Below are 21,680 nucleotides of genomic sequence, written 5' to 3'. Positions count from 1 at the left end.
GGAGGTCCTTCTTGAACAACCAAGGAGCACCACGAGCGATGTAGGGCTTGGGGCTGCCCCAAATAGCCTTCGACCATCTATGTCACTACATCTGTCCTCTACTTTAACTATTACTACTGGAATGAAAAATACACTACATATGTACAAAGAATAGTAATCCTTGATTTTCCTTTGCATGGCATAATTGAATATTACAAAGGAGAACACAAAGCTTACATAGAAATGATAACCAGCGGAAGTACGTGCATAAATCGGTAAACTACGGATTGTTACTGACAGGTGGGGCCTATTGACTGTTGAGTCAGCAGTCAACAGTTAGGTTGACTAGTCAAACCTGACCAATGGGACTCACTGGTTAGCGGGGTTTTGTCAGCATTTTAATTAGTTTAATTAACTATAATTAGGAGGTGGGGCCTAGTGGTCAGTGACAAGGGTTAATTAATAGGATATTATTTCAATTAAGTAAATGCTAATTTGGGGGCCGTGTGTGAGTGACATATTACACTTTTTGTTAGTGCTAAAAGACGTTCCTGGTAGGCCGGGCCCATGTGTCAGTGACTCACGACAGTCCAAACGCGGTGGCTCGCCGGCGGTAGAGCTTCGGCGACCAGAAGAACGGTGGTGGGGTTCGGGATTGCGTCTTTAGCGGCCATTTTGCGCACGGAGGACGCATTTGAATCAGAGAAGCGGTGAGCATGCAACGGTGGCATCGGTTCAACTGGAGATGGCCGGAGTTGGCATTGGCGTTAAGGCGAGGCGTCGGTTGGAGTTTGGGGTGGACGCTGGCGAGGCTGCGGAGGACGACAAGGCGAACGAACGGCGGCATTGGGTTCCTAGGAGCTCCAGGAGCTCAATGTGGTGCTCGAATGCAAGCTTGGAAAGTAGTGGCCGCGGCGGTGATGCGAATGGTGGCAACGAGCACCGTCAATGGCCACGGAGCTAGCTAGGGGGCGCACACAAGCAGAAAGATAGAGAGGAAAGACGACGGGGCTCATAGTGAGACTATAGAGGTGCAAAGCGGGTTGGCGAGGCTCAGGTCGGTGAGCAGCGAGTGGCACGACAGAGCTTGACGAGGACATCGATTCCGGCGATGTAGGGGCTCCTGACTTGAGCTCGTGGCCGCAGGCGACGTGGGCGACGACGATGAAGATCCTAGACATGAACTCAGATGAGGAGGAGCTCGGTGGCCACGCGAAGGGGCATCATTAGGGTGAATTCATTATAGCTTAATTACAGGGGTGTTACAATACCTGTAGTATGATAGTGACATTATGTTGACACTTGAACAAATCTTGAAAATACCACTTGGATCCCGGACGCGGAGGAATTGATCCCGGGCACCAGTGATCCCGGATGAACAGTAAAATCCAAAAAAATAGTAAAAAAATTCAAAAAAATCTGAACTTTTTTGTCAAGAAACTTTGATGTTTTTTCTACATGCGTGCCAATTTTCGTGATGAAATGACATTGGTGGAGGTGTCAGCAAAAAAAACAAAATCATGCTCCAAAAAAGCTGTTTTTGGAAGCTTTTTGGAGCATCGATTTTGTTTTTTTTGCTGAGACCTGCATGAATGTCATTTTGTCATGAAAATTTGTACGCATGTGAAAAATATATCAATGTTTGATGCCAAAAAAATTCAGATTTTTTTGAACTTTTTAAATATTTTTTGTTTGTACTGTAGCAAAGGGTGCCTGTGAGCTCGAGCTCACAATAGCACTTTCGTTGGATCCCCTCTTAATAGTGCGGGATCCTTGTAACTCAAAATTTATATAAAGGAGTCTACACTTCTTCTCTGTTGTCATCTTCTTGAGTCATATCTCGTTTGATGTGTCCATGATCCCTACATAATGATGCCAAGAAGACAAATATCATGTGTATTCACTTAGCAAATATAATTAGTCTCATGTATGTATTTTGTCATCAACATCAAAATTTGATTAAGAGCATGATTGCACTTTCACATTTGCTCATTAAATCTATAATCAAAACTTCTTATTGGTTCCATTTTGATTAGAGATGCATAAAATCACATAATGACCATCAAGAACATCATCTAAATTAATACCGTCTAGCCGTTGGGCCAGGGCCCAGCCTAGACAGAGGCCGGCCATGTCTTTGATGGCAAACCATCGCCGGGGTATAGATCCGAGCGACAAGAGGTAGATTCGGTACCTGCATGCGACGCGGAGGCGTGGCCATGGTTGTGCGAACCAGTACCCTGCCAATCCATGGCAAGGCGCAGTAACATGCGGCCGGATTCGCCAAATCCGGTAGCCGCATGCGCCAAATCCCGCGGCCGCAGGTATAGCAGTTGACCACCAGTGCAGGGGCGAGAGAGGCACATATCCGACCGTCGTTTTGTGGTCGGTTGGGGTAGACTACGAGACAGTGAGTCAGCGAGGTGGACGAGAAAATGCCGGCGGCGACTATAGCGGGGATGGGGGCGAGGGGGAGGGGAGGAGGAGAAGAAAAAAGGACGACCATGTCCCCGACGGGCAGGCCAGGGGAGGACAAGGGCACGCGTCGCACTCGTCCGCCCGTGTCCTTTTCGATGCAAACGCGGCCCAAATTTGGACCGGAAATGGTTCAAAAGCAGACAGAAAAAGGACATTTGTTCATTTGCTCCCGCGCGTTGGGTCGCGTTTTGTGTCTGTTTAGCCCTAAACAGATGGGGACGGACCAGTTGGAGTCATGCGTTGGAGTTGGCCTTATATGGCCAGGTACTTTCTACGGCAACAAGCCTACCCGAGGTTCAAGTTCTACACATCGCATGGGTGCTCAAATATTTTCTATATTTAGTTCAGTATTTCTTACATTATTATTTCAATGCAATGACTTGGACTTTTACAATGAAGTGCCTATGGTGGCATTGTCAATGTCAATATCTATTGACTCAACATCACATTGCTGCTCCCAGTGGTAGGTATATGTGTTCGCCTTCATAGGTGTGTGTGTGTGTGTGTGTGTGTTGTGAGTTTATGCGTTGTAACATGTCTCTCAAAATAAAATATTAACTATAGTATATTGGCCAACATTCAAAATTTGGAAGTATAACTCATACAACTTCTAGTAACTTGATGACATATAGTTTAATACATGACCTTAGATATGAAACATTAAGTTGCATATAAACATCAATCGAGAATATTTATGTGGGGACATGAGTCATTAATAAGAAAATATTCACGACCAATATTGATTTCTCCATTTATACTTGGGCGAAGATCGGTGCGGATTTTCTACGCGTGTGAAGGCAGTGGAGATAGGTTGTCCATTGGCCACACTTACCTTTTCCCATCTATAAATACCTTGTCATACGAGGCATACCAGCACCCAACCACCAGACTATCTAGTGGGAAGAGTAGGAAGATCCCCAATCTCCTCAAGCACCATCTGGCTCTAAGCTTCAGCTACATGTTACATTATTTGTTTTCCTGCCTTGTTTTATCATCAGGCTTCTGGTGCTTTTAGTTTCATCGTGAGGCTTCTGGTGCTTTTATAGTGTCCATGCTTTACATCCATGAGAATGTTAGAGGTGGATCTATACCAGTATAGGGTGGAAGTATTCATTTTAATTTGATCTATTAATCAATATCTTCATGGTTGTTGTTCTTAGCACCCATCTATATGCATTTATATATTATTGCTGGCATGTTATCCTGGAGCATCGGTTTTTTCAGCTCTGTCATTGTTTCGTTTGAAATAGACAATTTTGTTTCATTGTGTTATGCGATGTTTAAACTATGAGTTTAGTAATATATTAAGATTTTGCTAGTTGATTCTTTTCAAGAATAACAATGTGCTTGCAAGTACTAATATGGCATGCATGGATCAAGAATAAAATATATTCATGTGTTTGCAATTCATTTAGGTGATCATGGAGCTCAAGGCCAAAGGATCCACCTCTATCAAGGCACTACTTCTAGAGGACATTGGAGTTTCTAGGTTGGTCCTCTCAACAATTCTGCTCAGACTTCACTGTGAGGTTACTCTAGCCATGAATGGGAAGGAAGCTGTTGATTTGTTCCTTGCGGGGAAAAAGTTTGACATTGTTTTGTTCGATAAGAATATGCCCATCATGACTTGTCCAGAGGTACTTAATTCTATATCATTGTATATGCAAGTATTTGGCATATATATACTACCATGTGGTAGTATATACTCAACTTTATTATTTTTATTATGTTCATGTACTATATTTAAGATACTCCAAAGTGAGTTATATGAAAAAATTGCAAGTGAGCTCATAGTTTCATTGTATTTGTGAAATACGCACATATTTGTACGCGAAATGAAGTATGCACAAAATATGATATATACTACCAAAAAATAGTATATATACTACCTAAACAATCTTATATACTACATATAATCCTCTTATTTACAAGAAAAGACAATATAATATTTATATTGCTCGACAGGCAATTGTGAAGATTCGTGCTATGGGGGAAACTGATGTGAAGATGGTTGGGGTTTCTGCCGATAACCATGCCATGGAGCCGTTCATGAGTGCTGGTGCTGATTTATTTGTGCCCAAACCAATGAGGATGGAGGCTCTTGGCCCTATCATTCAGGAGGTCTTCAACAAGAAGAAGAATGAGATGGCCTAGCGCAATTCATCTTGCTTAAGTGGTGGAGGAAATAATAATGTATAACTTTTCGATCTATGTCTGCTTCAGTCTCCATTGTTGTGTTGCTTGTTCAAATGTATCATTTGATTTCGAGAACTTCATGTTAATGGCAAGACATCATTATCCATGATAATATGATACCTATGATATATTGGATCGATATGATCTATAGGTCTTTATGTTTTTGGCCAAGGCTTCTCACTAACTCAGGTTTCATGTTGTGAGTCATGTACCATTTTGAGAGGAAAATTATTTGACTATCAATATTTTTTAACTGTTATATTGTCCGGACTACTAGTTAATGGTTAGTGTGGCATATCCAATTAATGACCGCTATTATTAATCCATCACTGATTGAGGGAGTCCTGGATTAGGGGGTATTCGGATAGCCGAACTATACCTTCAAGCCGGACTCCTGGACTATGAAGATACAAGATTGAAGACTCCGTCCCGTGTCCGGAAGGGACTTTCCTTGGCGTGGAAGGCAAGCTTGGCGATACGGATGTTCAGATCTCCTACCATTGTAACCGACTCTATGTAACCCTAACCCTCTTTGGTGTCTATATAAACCGGAGGGTTTTAGTCCGTAGGACAACATACACATCAACAATCATACCATAGGCTAGCTTCTAGGGTTTAGCCTCTCTGATCTCGTGGTAGATCAACTCTTGTAATACCCATATCATCAATATTAATCAAGCAGGACGTAGGGTTTTACCTCCATCGAGAGGGCCCGAACCTGGGTAAAACTTCATGTCCCCTGCCTCCTGTTACCATCCGGCCTAGACGCACAGTTCGGGACCCCCTACCCGAGATCCGCCGGTTTTGACACCAACATTGGTGCTTTCATTGAGAGTTCCTCTGTGCCGTCGCCGTCAGGCCCGATGGCTCCTACGATCATTAATGGTGATGCAGTCCAGGGTGAGACCTTCCTCCCCGGACAGATCTTCGTCTTTGGCGGCTTCGCACCGCGGGCCGATTCGCTTGGCCATCTAGAGCAGATCGAAAGCTACGCCCCTGGCCGTCAGGTCAGATTCGGAAGTTTAAACTACACGGCCGACATCTGCGGGGACTTGATCTTCGATGGATTCGAACCACTGCCGAGCACGCCGCACTGTCACGACGAGCATGATCTAGCTCTGCCGCCTAACAGTGCCCTGGAGGCCGCACCCGCATCAGCTTCGACCCCTAGTTCGGAGTCGACCGCGCCGATCGAGGATGGGCGGTTGGACGCCACCTCGGGGGCTGCGATCCCAACGGCGGTTGACCCGAACACTAGCCCCGTACGCTGCAAGACTCGTGACTCCATGGAGCCGGATTCTTCTCCGGACTCCGAACCCTCCGCGCCCCTGCCGAGCGAATCCGATTGGGCGCCGATCATGGAGTTCACGGCCGCAGACGTCTTTCAGCACTCGCCTTTCGGCGATATCCTGAAGTCACTGAAGTCTCTCTCTTTATCAGGAGAGCCCTGGCCGGACTACGGTCAGCAAGGTTGGGGTACGGACGATGAAGAAATTCAAAGCCCACTCACCACCCACTTGGTAGCCACTGTCGATGATTTAACTGACATGCTCGACTTCGACTCCGAAGACATCGACGGTATGGACGCCGATGAAGGAGATGATGAAGAACTAGCGCCTACTAGGCCCTGGAAAGCCGCCTCATCATATGGCATATACATGGTGGACACCCCAAAAGAGGGAGATGGCGATGGAACAGCGGAGGATGACCCCTCCAAGAAACAGCAAAAGCGCCAGCGTCAGAGGCGCCGCTCAAAATCCCGCCAACACAAAAACGGCGATTCCAGCACGGGAGATAATAATACCCCAGAAAGCGCCGAAGAACATCCCCCCGAGCAAGATTTAGTACAGGAGGATGGAGAAACCAGCCCTCATGAGAGAGCGACTGATAGAGAGGTCGAGGACGATAATTATATGCCTCCCTCCGAAGACGAGGCAAGACTCGACGACGACGAATTCGTCGTGCCAGAGGATCCCGTCGAACAAAAGCGTTTTCAACACAGGCTTATGGCCACGGCAAGAAGCCTCAAGAAAAAACAGCAACAGCTTAAATCTGATCAAGATCTACTAGTCGACAGATGGACTGAAGTCCTTGCGGCCGAAGAGCATAAACTCGAACGCCCCTCCAAGAGCTACCCAAAGTGCAGGGTGCTACCCCGATTAGAGGAGGAAGCACTCGACACGGCCGACAAGCCACCTCATGGCCGCGATAGAGAGGCCTCATGGCCCTCCACCCAAGCTGCACCCCGTACCAAGGCACGGGAATATGCGCCGGACTTACGTAATATGTTGGAGGAAAAGGCAAGGCAAACAAGATCGATCTACGGATCGCGTGGGCGCCCCACGGTTCGAGACGGTAACCATCACGCCGGTCACAAATTCGGCAGGGCCGAACACAGTAGACAAAGCTCATTGGAGCTACGTCATGATATAGCCCAGTACAGAGGCGCCGCACACCCATTGTGCTTCACAGACGAAATAATGGATCATCAAATCCCCGAGGGTTTCAAACCCGTAAACATCGAATCATATGATGGCTCAACAGATCCCGCGGTATGGATCGAGGATTATCTCCTTCATATCCACATGGCCGCGGAGATGATTTCCACGCCATCAAATACCTCCCACTCAAGCTTAAAGGACCAGCCCGGCAGTGGCTTAACAACCTGCCAACAGGGTCAATCAGCTGTTGGGAGGACCTGGAAGCCGCATTCCTCGACAATTTCCAGGGAACTTATGTGCGACCGCCAGACGCTGACGACCTAAGCCACGTAATTCAGCAGCCAGACGAATCGGCCAGGCAATTCTGGACACGGTTCCTAACAAAGAAAAAAAATCAAATAATCGACTGTCCGGACGTAGAGGCCCTAGCAGCCTTCAAACATAATATCCGGGACGAGTGGCTTGCCCGGCACCTCGGAAAGGAAAAGCCGAAATCTATGGCAGCACTCACGGCACTCATGACCCGCTTTTGCGCGGGAGAAGACAGCTGGCTTGCTCGTAGCAACAATATGACCAAGAACCCTGGTCGTTCGGACACCAGGGACATTAGTGGCAGGTCGCGTCGCAACCAGCAGAAGCGCCGCATCAACAGCGACAATGCTAAGGACACGGCAGTTAATGCCGGATTCAGAGGCTCTAAATCCGGCCAGCGAAAAAATTCATTTAAAAGGAATCCTAGGGGCCCGTCCAGGTTGGACCGAATACTCGACCGCTTGTGCCAAATACATGGCACCCCCGAAAAGCCGGCCAATCACACCAACATGGACTGTTGGGTGTTCAAGCAGACAGGCAGATTAAGCGCCGATAATGAAGACAAGGGGTTGCATAGCGATGACGACGAGGAGCCCCGGCCGCCGAACAACAATGGACAGAAGGGTTTTCCCCCACAAGTGCGGACGGTGAACATGATATACGCCACCCACGTCCCCAAAAGGGAGCGGAAGCGTGCGTTAAGGGACATATACGCAGTAGAGCCAGTCGCCCCAAAGTTCAACCCATGGTCCTCCTGCCCGATCACCTTTGATCAAAGAGACCATCCCACTAGCATCCGTCATGGCGGATTCGCCGCATTGGTTCTCGACCCAATTATTGATGGATTTCATCTCACTAGAGTCCTTATGGACGGCGGCAGTAGCCTGAACCAGCTTTACCAGGATACAGTGCGGAAAATGGGCATAGATCCCTCGAGGATTAAGCCCACCAAAACGACCTTTAAAGGCGTAATACCAGGTGTAGAGGCCAACTGCACAGGCTCAGTCACACTTGAAGTGGTCTTCGGATCTCTGGATAATTTCCGAAGCGAGGAGTTAATCTTCGACATAGTCCCGCTCCGCAGTGGTTATCATGCACTGCTCGGGCGAACCACATTCGCCAAGTTCAATGTGGTCCCGCACTACGCATACCTTAAGCTCAAGATGCCAGGCCCTCGAGGAGTAATTACGGTTAATGGAAACACCGAACGCTCCCTCCGAACGGAGGAGCACACGGCGTCCCTTGCAGCGGAAGTACAAAGCAGCCTCTCCAGGCAGTTCTCCAGTCCGGCCATTAAACGTCCGGACACCGTCAAACACGCCCGGAGTAACCTACAACAAGACCGCCTGGCACGTTTCGAGAAGGCGTAGCAATACGGCCCCAACCCCAACCCTCGCAAAAAGGCGATGCCAGTACTTCGCGTACATAACTACGCTCTAGAAATACCATGGGCATAGGGGGAGGGGCACCATCACGGCACGCCCAAAACACGGTTTAAACCACACCAGGGGCTGCCGATTTTTTTACTTTTCTCTTACTTCCAGGACTCTACTCTTCGGAAGGCCAGTTCGACAGTTCAATTGCCGCACAAATGATGCAAGAACCAGGGAAGGAGACAAGCCATGCCGCATCACGGAAATCCCAGGTGGTCTCTATCACGAGTAGTATACCTGTTTCGCATACTATTCCGCAGCTTGCCCCTGGAGCAGACATGTTCAATAGGCCAACTTTTCGTTTCTTGCATTACTTGTATCGTTCTGCTTTGATCGCAGCTATTTTTAATAAACAACGCATAGCTATTGTCTATTTTTGCATTACCTTTTTATACATAATTGTTCCTTAACGACATGTTGCACCCGTACAATCTGGTATGGCTAAAATACGCCAGGGGCTTCAGTACCCCTCAATATGGTGTGAGAAGTCCGAACACTTTCACAAGTGCGGCACCCCGAACTTATAGCATTATATGCATCGGCTCCGAATCATGTTTTGGGTCAATAGTTGGGTTTGCCCAGCTTCTATGTTTTGGTGCCTTACGTTCCGCTATATCGGCTAAGGTAGCACTAGGAGAACCACTGCGATTGTGCCCCAGTTGAGCTGGGCTGAGCACCTCACTGGAGAAAGCTAAAACTGACTGTCATGATGAAGCGAGAGCTGGTCGCTGTTCGAGAGGTTTTTTTGAGTCCCTAAAGACTTATGCCGCTTCGGGCGAGGAGTCGGCTCTGTCCGGCCAAGGAATGGATAGCGCCCCGAAATCGGCCTTCCGAATACTAGGGGCTTCGCCGAAATTTAAAATTATAGAATTCTATGGCTAAGTGAGAGTGTTCACGCGTTATAGTCCGTTTGCCTCGTTCGCTGGGCTGAGCGCCTCCCTCGAAGGACCCAAACATGGAAAAAAGAGTGCTTAGGTTTATCCCCGAACACCCCAGCACTAGCGGCATGGGGGCAGAAGCCGATGGCTCGCCATCTCTCAGAATTGATAAACAGCCGCATAGAAGGTAATATTTTAAATCCAAACAGCATTGCTAAGCGCATATGAACAAGTTTCCAGCGCACGGGACAAAAACGAGCGAGTTTTACTCAAAAATTACATCTCTAGTACATTCATCCGCCAAAAGGCGGGCACCCTTTAGAACATCCTTATAGTAATTTTTGGGCTTACGATGCTCTTTCCCTGGCGGTGTCCCGTCCTTCACAAGCTTCTCAGCATCTAGCTTGCCCCAGTGCACCTTAGCACGGGCAAGGGCCCTACGGGCACCTTCGATGCAGACGGAGCGCTTGATAACCTCGAACCTTGGACATGCCTCCACCAGCCGCCGCACCAGCCCGAAATAGCTCCCAGGCAGGGCCTCTCCAGGCCACAGCCAAACTAGGAGGCCCTTCATGGCCTGTTCGGCCGCCTTGTGGAGCTCGACCAGTTGCTTCAGCTGGTCGCCCAGGGGCACGGGGTGTCCGGCCTCAGCATACTGAGACCAGAACACCTTCTCCGTCGAGCTGCCCTCCTCGGCTCGATAGAATGCGGGGACATCGGATACACTCCGGGGAAGATCTGCAAATGCCCCTGGAGAGCTCCGTATTCGGGTAAGTATCAGGTAACTCACGTTTATATGTTTACTTTGCATAAAAAATTCCTTACCCGCCGCTATCTTCTTCACCTCATCCAACTCTTGGCGGGTCTTCTGGGACTCGGTCTTGGCAGACTTGGCATTTTCTATAGCTGCCGCGAGCTCGGACGCTCGCATCTTCGAGTCAAGCTCCAAACTCTCATGTTTCTTCATGAGAACCTGGAGCTCTTGCCGCACCTTGCCAACCTCAGCCTCATACCTCTCCTGCTCGGTGCGCTCCGTGGCCGCACTCTTCTTGGCCTCGAGCAGCGCTTGCTTAAGGGTCGCCACCTCAGACGTGGCCCCTACAATAGCCATGTCAATCCTGTCATTTTTTGCAATTGCGCCTTTTTATATACATATTCAAACAGGGTATTTCTTACCTTCCTTCTCCTCGAGTTGCTTCTTGGCACGCCCGAGCTCTTGCTCGGACTTCTCGAGGCTCTGCTTCAGCACGTCCACTTCCGCAGTCAGTGCGGCGGACGCTAGCAGACAAGCCTGCATACGCATATTGACTCCTTTTGTTAGACTCCTGCGAATTCTTTGATCCTATATTCGGCTTTTCTTCCCGAACGCCCAACAGAGCATCAGGGGCTACTGTCTATGCGGTAACATTATTTAAACATTCTTTACTTACCTCAAAGCCTATTAAAAGGCTAGTGCAAGCTTCAGTCAATCCGCTCTTGGCGGACTGAACCTTCTGGACCACCGCACTCATAATAGTGCGGTGTCCCTCATCGATGGAGGCGCCTTCGAGCACCTCCAACAGATTGTCCGGCGCCCCCGGTTGGACGGGGGTCACCGGCACGGTGGGCTTGTTCCTCTTGGAAGGAGGTCGCCCGCCGGACTCTGGAACCTTTGAGGGTTCCGGAGCGGCGTCCGGCGATGGGCCGGACTTGGAGCCCTGGGGGGTTTCATCCCCTTTACTCCTGGAGTCCGGGAGGTCGCCTTGTGGCGCCTCCAGGACCACCTCCTCCCGGTTTGGAACCTGTTGGGACAACACTTCGGTGTCGTCTGTAAGGCGGGGGGATGAAGCCGTCGGAAGCGAGTTCACATCCGTTGGGTCCAGTGAGCCACTCGACGATGTGTCGAGCCGGTCTTTGGGTGGGCTGCATAAACATATTCGACATAAGGGAAAGCTGTGAAAAAAACGAATACTATGAATTACTCCGGTATCCGGACACTTACGATTTCGCCAGGGGCTTGGCCCTGGGCTGCCACTCTTCTTCGTCATTGTCGGTGTCGGTGGAGCAGCCCGGAGGAAGGGTTTTCCCCTTCTTGGACCCTCCGGCCTCCTCAGAGAGGGAGGCCTTCCTTTTCTTCTCTCCTCCCGCTGGAGGGGGAGAGGTCTCTTCTTCTTCCTCCTCGTCTTCATGAGAGGAAGGCGCTTCGGGACAACACTCTTGGCGGACTGAACCTTCTGGACCACCGCACTCATAATAGTGCGGTGTCCCTCGTTGATGGAGGCGCCTTCGAGCACCTCCAACAGATTGTCCGGCTCCCCCGGTTGGACGGGGATCACCGGCACGGTGGGCTTGTTCCTCTTGGAAGGAGGTCGCCCGCCGGACTCTGGAACCTTTGAGGGTTCCGGAGCGGCGTCCGGCCTTGGGCTGGACTTGGAGCCCTGGGGGGTTTCATCCCCTTTACTCCTGGAGTCCGGGAGGTCGCCTTGCGGCGCCTCCAGGACCACCTCCTCCCGGCTTGGAACCTGTTGGGACAACACTTCGGTGTCGTCCATAGGGCGGGGGGATGAAGCCGTCGGAAGCGAGTTCACATCCGATGGGTCCAGTGAGCCGCTCGACGATGTGTCGAGCCGGTCTTTGGGTGGGCTGCATAAACATATTCGACATAAGGGAAAGCTGTGAAAAAACGAATACTATGAATTACTCCGGTATCCGGACACTTACGATTTTGCCAGGGGCTTGGCCCTGGGCTGCCACTCTTCTTCGTCGTCGGCGGCGTCGGTGGAGCAGCCCGGAGGAAGGGTTTTCCCCTTCTTGGACCCTCCGGCCTCCTCAGAGAGGGAGGCCTTCCTTTTCTTCTCTCCTCCCGCTGGAGGGGGAGAGGTCTCTTCTTCTTCCTCCTCGTCTTCATGAGAGGAAGGCGCTTCGGGACAACACTCTTGGCAGACTGAACCTTCTGGACCACCGCACTCATAATAGTGCGGTGTCCCTCGTTGATGGAGGCGCCTTCGAGCACCTCCAACAGATTGTCCGGCGCCCCCGGTTGGACGGGGGTCACCGTGTCACACCCTAGCTAGTCATGCATTAGAGTGTTGCATCATGTTTACTCTTTCATCAGAAACTTGAAATGGGGATCTGTGAAACCCTCAGAATCATTTTGAAAATGACCCAAATAAAAATTTCTCCAAAAGGGTCCAAGAAAATGCTCATGTTGCTCTCTGAAAATATTGGACAGAGATAAAAATCAAACCAATATTTTTAAGAGCTCATAGGTATTTATTTTGGGCATTTGGAATTAATGCATAAATATTTGCATTGGAAATATATTAATTATATATATTAATATATGTCCAAATATTATGCCAATTATAAAGGAGCTCTAGAATAATATATCTAGCTCCTGCAAAAATTGGCATAAGTTAAATAAATGATTTAATATATTATTTAAATCAAAACAAATGTCAGAAATTAGAAAACAGAAAAATAAATGACAGGAGGAGCTTACCTGGGCTCCTCCCTGTGCGGCCCAGCCAGGTGGCCGGCCCAGCAAGCCAGCCCAGCCCACCACCGCCGTCGTCCTCCTGGCGCCAGTCGGCCAGGCGTGTGGCCGGCGCGCGCGCACGGCCGGAGCGCCACGCCACCAGCTCGTCTGCCTGCCTCCCCGCCAGCGCGACGCCGCGACGCTTCTTCTCGGTGCCGCCCCGATCCCCTGGCCTTATCCCCCCTCTCTCCCGTGCTGCTCCCTTCTCTCTCTCACGGCCGAACACCACCGTCGCCGCCGTTCGCCATAGTAGCCGTCACCGGCCACCCCTCGCTCCCCCGACTAGCTCAGGAGCTCCGCCTCGACCCCCTCTTCCTCCCCACCGCTCCACGGGTCTCCGGAAGCCCTGCATCGCCGCCTACGTCGCTGTTCCCCTCCTCGGCCACCGGAGATCATCGCCGTCGATTCGCTGCACTCCGGCCGTCCCCGAGCCCGCTAACCATCCCTACAGCTCCGCGGTGAGCCACTGATTCGATTCCCCCTTGCCCCGTCGTCCCTAGCCTTCTGTAGCTGCCGCCCCCTTGAGCTCCGAAGCTCGACGCCGCCGGCGATGTCGCCGTCGTGGCCACGGTCACCGTAGCGCCCAACCGAGCACACCATCGTGCTCCACACCTCACTAGGAGCACGCAGCACGCACCAACGCCTCCCCAAACGCCCTGCAACGCCGATTCCGACTGCACCCGAACTCTGGCCGCCGCTCACGAGCTCGCCGTCGACGGTACAGACCACCCCAGGCACGGCCACCACCACCGTTCGACGCGCGGGAGCAAGGGCTCTCCAACGAGCCCAAGCACGGCCTCGCCCGTGCCCTGTAGCGCGATCCCGCATCGCGCCGCCTTCTCGGGCCTCGCCGGCGTCATGTCGCCGGTGGGTTTGACCCACCTTGACCACGGCAGGAACCCCCCTATGTCCCTGACAGGTGGGCCCAGCCCTGTAGCTAAATAGGATTAGCACTAACCGAATCAGTTAAACTAACTACCCCCCCTGACACTGACAGTGGGCCCCAGCGCCACTAATTAGTAATTAGGATTAAATTAACCCTGTTTAACCCCCCTGTCACTGACGTGTGGGCCCCACACGTCAGGTTTGACCTCAGCCAGCCGCAGTTGACCACTGACGTCATGCTGACGTCATGCTGGCGCAATAATTATATTTCTGGATTTAAATTTAATCAGGAAATTCCAGAATATTATTTAAACTTCAAAAATTCATAACTTTTATTCTGTAACTCCAAATTGGACAAATTATATATGAAAAATGATCAGAAAAATCCAATCTATCCATCTGTACTATTTTCATGCATGATCAAACAAGTTAAATTGATGTTTTAAGCAGAACAAGGAAAAGCACTTTAAAAGGCCATGTTTGAGTTTGAAATTTGAATCTTTGATTCAAATTTGTTCAAACCCTTCTGGTTTTAGTTGCATTAGCCCAACACACTCATATTGCCATGTTTCATGCATGCATCATATTGTTGCACATTGTTTGGTGATGGTTGTGTATCTGTGTCCTTTGCGACAGGTTCTGCCTCCGAGGAGTACCGTGATTACCCTAACGAAGAACCGTATCAGTGCATCGAACCATCAGGCAAGCAACCAACCATTTGATCATATCGATACAATCCCATGTTCTCGCTCCTGCTCTCTTTTACTGCATTAAGACAACGCGTTTCAAACTGCTGTGTGCTACGGTAGTTGAACCCATTTCCTCTGCATGACCTGTCATTGCCACAGTAACTAGATGAAACCCACTAGCATGTGTAGGAGTTGATTGAGCCATATGTATGTGTTGTTCCTACCTTGCTATGCCTGCTATGCTTAGAGTCGTGTCAGGTCTGGTTCATCTGGGTGATGGCTAGAGTGAAATGATTATGTCGGAAACGAGAGTGGTGTGGTGAACACGATTTGGTAAAGGTATCGATGAGAGGCCATGTAGGAGTACATGGTGGGTTGTTTCATTGAAGCCGACCTTAAGCACTGAGATCTGTATGTGTGATTTAAGATACAGCTACTACCATGCATTGGGCCCTGAAATATGACCCCGCTCGACTTCTTATTCACCCTAGCTCTCTGTCCAGGAGTTGCAAGTAGTTTCTGGTGTTTGTAGCCTACTGGAGGCCGTGGACAGTGCTGACCGTAGGGGTGGGCTGTGATGCGGTAGGTACGTGGCACGGTGTACCGAATACCCGTTAGGTATCTCGGGAACCCTGTTCACATCGTTCGGGGCCGTATGGGAAACCTCGGCCGGACTCCCTGCGGATGGAACCTGAATAGGCGATAAACCTGGACTAGAGGCTTAAGTGTTTAGGTAGGTCGTGGTCTACACCCACGTCGGCTTTCGCTTGAAGTCTGCCGAGCACATGTCGTGTGCAGACGCTAAGTGGTGGAAACATGTATGAAGAAGTACACCCCTACAGGGTTAACATGATCTATTTGAATAGCCGCGTCCGCGGTAAAGGACTACTTGGTTGCCTATACAGTTCATAGACAATGTAAATGGAAACTGTTAAAAGCCTCAAGATAAGTGTGAGTGCCGAGGATGGCTCTTCTGTAGGAAGACGGAGGTGGATCCTCGGTAGTGTATTGAAGTGGTGAGTAGTGGACTCGTGTGCGCAAAACCATTTCAAGTTGGAGTATCGTAGGATAGTCTAGCCAAGAGTCAAAGCTGGCTTGCTGCAATAACTCCACCAACCCTTCTTGATAATATGCATGTATATAGGATCTGATGTAAGTCTTGCTGAGTACCTTTGTACTCATGTTGCTATAATCTACATTTTACAGAAGACGCTGCAACCCCTTCTGATGGGTTCTATGTAGACGTTGACATCAACGAGTAGGCTAAAGACCCAGGTGGTGACCCTGAGCTTGTGAAGGACCACGTAGTATAGCTAGGCTTTCCAAGCCTCTTTTATTTTACTAGTTGTCTGTACTCAGACAATGTACTTCCGCTGCTGGTTTGTATAACTGTATGACTTGAATGCTGGGTCGTGTGACCCGTATCTTTGTGTATGCTATGTATGGCTCCCTGAGCCTTAAATAAAGTACTTGTGTCGTAGAGTCATGTTGTGATGCTTCGTTGTATTTGCACATATCGAGCATATTGTGTGTATGATTGAAATGCTTGGTATGTGTGGGATCTGACTATCTAGTTGTTTATCTTTAGTAGCCTCTCTTACCGGGAAATGTCTCCTAGTGTTACCGCTGAGCCCTGGTAGCTTGCTACTGCTCTGGAACACTTAGGCTGGCCGGCATGTGTCCTTCTTCGTTCCTGTGTCTGTCCCTTCGGGGAAATGTCACGCTTTGAGTAGCGGAGTCCTGTTAGCCCGCTACAGCCCGGTTTACCGGAGTCCTGCTAGCCCAGTGCTACAGCCCGGATCCACTTGCTGATGACCGACACGTTCGAAGCTGGGTCATGGATGCCTGTCCCTGTAAGTCTGTGCCACTTTGGGTTTACGACTAGTCATGTCAGCCCGGGCTCTTTATCATATGGATGCTAGCGACACTATCATATACGTGAGCCAAAAGGCGCAAACGGTCCCGGGCAAAGGTAAGGCGACACCCGTGGGGATACCATGCGTGAGGCCGCAAAGTGATATGAGGTGTTACCGGCTAGATCGATGTGACATCGAGTTGGGGTTCTGACAGCGTTGGCATCAGAGCCGGACTGCCTGTAGGTTCTCCAAGCCAAACTGGTCGATGTTGAGTCTAGAAATTCTTTAGTTATATGTAGGGGAATTGTTTGTGGGTTGGAACGTAAGGCTCTTTTTACTCCTTTATCTTATGGCATTCTGATCCGAGTCAGTCCATTCTTCCACCGGGGGTTAAGGAATTAGGATCTATACTCTCTATCAGGATCACGTGTTACTAATCAGTAGTACCTTATAAGTTTGATGGATACAAGCCTAGTTCAGTTCTACTACCACATTATGTTGTTAGAATGGATTCAAAACTTTGATATGATGATGTTGAGTGTGTACGAAATCCTTTGTCAAATGTCTCAAATCCTTCTTGAGCATTTACAGCTGTTATGCTGCCGAAATTTTGCTAGAAATTCTAATGCCTTTGCATTATGATTGTGCTTTCAGCTGGCCACTCGCGACCTCAATCAAGTGGTTCGCCTGACTCGATGCCTAGATGTACCCGGCCATACTGCCAAGTTGGTCAGGGTAATGACTGAGGCTGGATACCGCTGGTATCCCGAGTACACGGTCGAAGAGCAATTCCGAGACTTTAATCAAAGCCAGTATCTCTGCACTGTCAGGATATTTCCATCTTATCCTGGATCCACCGAGCCTCTTCACTGCTCCTATGGACTCGGGGTTACTATTGAGATGGCTGTGCAGGACGCCGCCTACTCTATGATGACCATTATGCGAGTCAGATCTGGTCTATTTCGGGACTCTGATTTCCGGTATATGCCAGGATCACTTCCGGGAGCACAAGGGTATCTCCAGGCTATCTATGCTGACCCCACTCAGGAGGATTCACGGACTCACACCACTGCTGAGATGCTCGAGGATAAGGACCGTGAAAATCGGGCCTTAAGGTTAGAGCTCTTCAATACCCGTGCTGACCACTGGGCCACTTTGACTCGGTTCGCACCGGCGGTGCAAGCTGGATATTCAGATATGCGCGATCTCTATCCTGTGAGATCTGCTCTGCCAGACGTGATGGGTTGGCGTGATGTAGGAGGCATCACCCCACCTCGCGGTCCCCGCAGGCCACCGTCTGTTGGTCCAAGACCTCATCCTAGCCCCTATGGTCCACAAGCTCCGCGAGATCGTCTGTTTCCGGATGATCATGTTGAGCTTCCCGGCTATGGAGGTGACTTCTACGAGGACTACTACAGATCGGTCTGAGTTAGTGGTAGTATCACTAGTTCGCACTAGCTGTGTCGTCTATCGTCCCGCGTGACTCGTGGGATATGACCTAGTTCGTACTCTTTCCGGAGGTGTAGAAAAATAATGTATAGGAGCTTGGGATGCCTCCGATGAGATGTAATCCTTTTCTCACCGTAATAGTACTTTGTTTGGTCTTGTACTAAACCCTGTATGGTGTGTATGACGATGGAATAAAGAAGCAGTCTCTGTATCTACCATGTCATATGGATGATCATCTTGCATTTCGAGTTATTCTTTACATTCTGTATCCTATGTCAGAATTTTATCATCCTGACTAAATCATTGTCTTGTTTACCTAGGATGGTCAACACGCGCGCTAACCCTGCTTCTCAAGAGTAGGCCGAAGGCAGTGAAGGCAGGAATGAAAATCTGCCTCATCCTCCTTCCCTAGCCGAGGTTATGATGGAAGCTGAGAGAAACAAGCGGGAGACCAACCGTTTGTTGGAGCGTATTGAACAGAACACAGCACACCATCAGAGGACTAACGTGGTGTCACTCAGTGATTTTATCAAATTACATCCACCCACGTTCCACCACTCCGTCGAGCCTCTCGACGCTGATGACTGGCTTCGCAGTATCTCTCACAAACTGCGTTCCGCGCTGGTAGCGGAGGCTGACAAGGTCACCTTTGCTGCATATCATCTTGAAGGCCCCGCCAGTCTATGGTGGGAGAATTATGGAGCTATGCGCCCAGCGGGCCATGTCACTACTTGGGCTGAATTCAGCGAGGCTTTCCGTGAACATCACATTCCGGAGGGTCTCATGGACCGTAAACGTGAAGAATTTTGCAGTTTCACCCAAGGCCGACTTTCTGTGGATGCTTACAGCAGGGAGTTTGGTAATCTCGCACGATATGCAACTGAGGAAGTGTCTACTGATGCCAAGAAGCAAGCAAGGTTCCGTAAGGGCCTTAGTCCTGAGCTTCGCCGTGACCTCCGTCTGCATGAGTGCACATCTTTTCAGAAACTTGTTAACAAAGCCATCAGTGCTGAAACTGGTCAGACTGATTATGACGCAACACGCAAGCACGGCCGTGATATGGGTTCCTCATCCGGTGCTGGTCCTCAGAAGCGCCGCGTGTGGGTACCCAACACCGCCCTGCCACCCAGGTTCACACCGAGGCCATCCTTCCAGGCGCCTCGCCCTGTTCAACAGTCTGCACTGGCCAAGCCCTATGGTGGTCCAACCAATAATGCTCCTCCACGTACCAGTTCCGTGACCTGTTTCAAGTGTGGGGAATCTGGTCACTATATGCGTGAGTGTCCCCAGACCAACCCCAACCAGTCTGCTAAAGCTGTTGGCCGTGGCAAGCCGACAGGAAAAATATTCCACGCCAAGCCGGTCACCGCTTCACGTGGCCATGTCAACTGTATCTCTGCCGAAGAAGCTCAAGAGGATCCCAACGTCGTTCTCGGTACGCTTCTTGTTAATTGCCACCCGGCATCTGTTCTTTTCGATACAGGAGCCTCCTATTCTTTTATATCTGAAAACTATGCTCGCCTGCATAACGTCGCATTCGGTGATATGCCAACCTCTATGGTAATTCAAACTCCGGGATCCAAATGGCAAACTTCTAGAGTAAGCCATGGAAATGAAATCCAAGTCGACAGACTTGTTTTCCTCGCGTCTCTGATAGCCCTTAAATCTTCAGATATTAATATCATTATGGGTATGGACTGGATGTCAGCTCATCATGCCCAAATTGATTGCTTCTCTAGGACTGTTCAACTCACTCACCCTTCGGGGAAGATAGTCAATGTCTTGACCCGAATAGCCAAGCGACAGTTATATTCTCTTAACGCCAGCCCTTTGCCAGACCTTGAGGACATTCCGGTAGTCCGTAACTTCCCGGATGTCTTCCCAGAGGAATTGCCAGGTGTTCCACCTGACAGGGATGTTGAGTTCGTAATAGACCTCATCCCCGGAACCGTTCCGATTGCTAGAAGACCTTATAAGATGGCACCCCTAGAACTAGCCGAGCTTAAGAAACAACTCGATGAGTCCTTGAAAAAGGGTTTCATCCGACCTAGCTCATCTCCATGGGCTTGCCCCGTCCTATTCGTCAAGAAGAAGGATGGTACTGACCGGATGGTTGTAGATTACCGACCTGTCAATTTGGTCACAATCAAGAACAAATATCCGCTTCCCAGGATCAACGACCTGTATGATCAGCTCGCTGGATCCTCAGTCTTCTCCAAGATGGATTTGAGGTTGGGCTACCATCAAATCAAAATCAGAAACGGGGACATTCCTAAAACGGCCTTTGTTACTCGTTATGGCCAATACGAGTACACCGTCATGTCCTTCGGATTAACCAACGCTCCAGCCACCTTTTCTCGGTTAATGAACTCAATCTTCATGGAGTATTTGGATAAATTCGTCGTGGTTTACCTCGATGATATACTCATCTACTCCAAGAACGAGGAAGAACATGCCGAACATTTAAGGCTAGTGTTAAAGAAACTTCGAGAGCATCGCCTTTATGCCAAATTTTCTAAATGTGAATTCTGGTTGTCAGAAGTGACCTATCTGGGTCATGTAATATCTGGTAGAGGTATTGCTGTTAACCCTGAGCGAGTTCAAGCCATCCTTAATTGGACTCCACCTGAATCGGTCAAGCAAGTTCGGAGTTTTCTAGGCTTAGCGAGCTATTGTTGCCGCTTTGTCGAGAACTTCTCCAAGGTTGCTAAACCTCTAACCGAACTCCTCAAGAAAGATAAGAAGTTCGAGTGGACTCCACAATGTGAGCACAGTTTTCAGGAACTGAAAAGACGCCTGACCTCTGCTCCCGTACTGGTACCGCCAGACTTCTCCAAAGACTTTGTCATCTACTGCGACGCCTCGCGACAAGGACTAGGTTGCATTCTCATGCAAGATCGACACGTGATTGCCTACGCTTCACGGCAATTGCACCCACATGAGGATAATTATCCTACTCATGATCTAGAGCTTGCAGCCCTAGTCTATGCACTTAAGACCTGGCGACATTACCTCCTCGGTAATCGTTGCGAAATATTCACTGATCACCAAAGTCTGAAGTACATTTTCACCCAACCGGATGGCAAAGACGTTGGGTTGAATTGATAACAGACTTCGACTTAGGAATAACCTACACCCCAGGGAAAGCCAACGTCATGGCTGATGCGCTAAGTCGTAAATCTTATTGTAACAACCTGATGTTACAACAAAGTCAACCGCTTCTCCATGAGGAATTTCGGAAGCTTAACCTTCACATTGTACCTCAAGGTTTTCTTTCCACCTTGGTAGCAAAACCTACTCTTACGGATCAAATCATCGCTGCCCAAAGGCGAGATAAGGGAATATCTAAAATCAAAGAGAACATTGCTAGCGGAGGTGCTAGTTGTTTCTCCACAAATGATCATGGTGTTGTGTACTTTGAGAACCGTCTAGTGGTTCCCAAGAACCAGCATCTACGGCAGTTGATCCTTAAGGAGGCTCATGAATCTCCTCTCACTATTCATCCCGGTATTACTAAGATGTATCAGGACCTACGCCAGAGGTTTTGGTGGACTAGGATGAAGAGAG

General features: G+C 49.4%; 1 protein-coding gene across 1 annotated transcript; it reads left to right on the top strand.

Annotated features, from left to right (window-relative positions):
• Window positions 1–724: 724 nt before the first annotated feature.
• Window positions 725–4,784, top strand: LOC123184523 (two-component response regulator ORR42). Its single transcript, XM_044596620.1, has 3 exons — window positions 725–808; window positions 3,873–4,094; window positions 4,423–4,784. Exons 1-3 carry the CDS (start codon window positions 725–727, stop codon window positions 4,609–4,611), a joined length of 495 nt encoding a protein of 164 aa, XP_044452555.1. The 3' UTR covers window positions 4,612–4,784.
• The last annotated feature ends 16,896 nt before the right edge of the window (window positions 4,785–21,680 follow it).

This window comes from Triticum aestivum, chromosome 2A (genome assembly GCF_018294505.1).
Source record: "Triticum aestivum cultivar Chinese Spring chromosome 2A, IWGSC CS RefSeq v2.1, whole genome shotgun sequence".
NCBI lineage: Eukaryota > Viridiplantae > Streptophyta > Magnoliopsida > Poales > Poaceae > Triticum > Triticum aestivum.
Note: the sequence above shows the minus strand (reverse complement) of the source record. Positions and strands in the feature narration are given on the sequence as shown.

Bases quoted from the DNA above. Each gene is read 5' to 3' on its own strand.
- LOC123184523 (XM_044596620.1), top strand. From the start codon at position 725: ATGGCCGGAGTTGGCATTGGCGTTAAGGCGAGGCGTCGGTTGGAGTTT. The intron at 809-3,872 runs GCGAACGAACGG...CAATTCATTTAG, and splicing joins AGGCTGCGGAGGACGACAAG to GTGATCATGGAGCTCAAGGC. The intron at 4,095-4,422 runs GTACTTAATTCT...ATTGCTCGACAG, and splicing joins CCATCATGACTTGTCCAGAG to GCAATTGTGAAGATTCGTGC.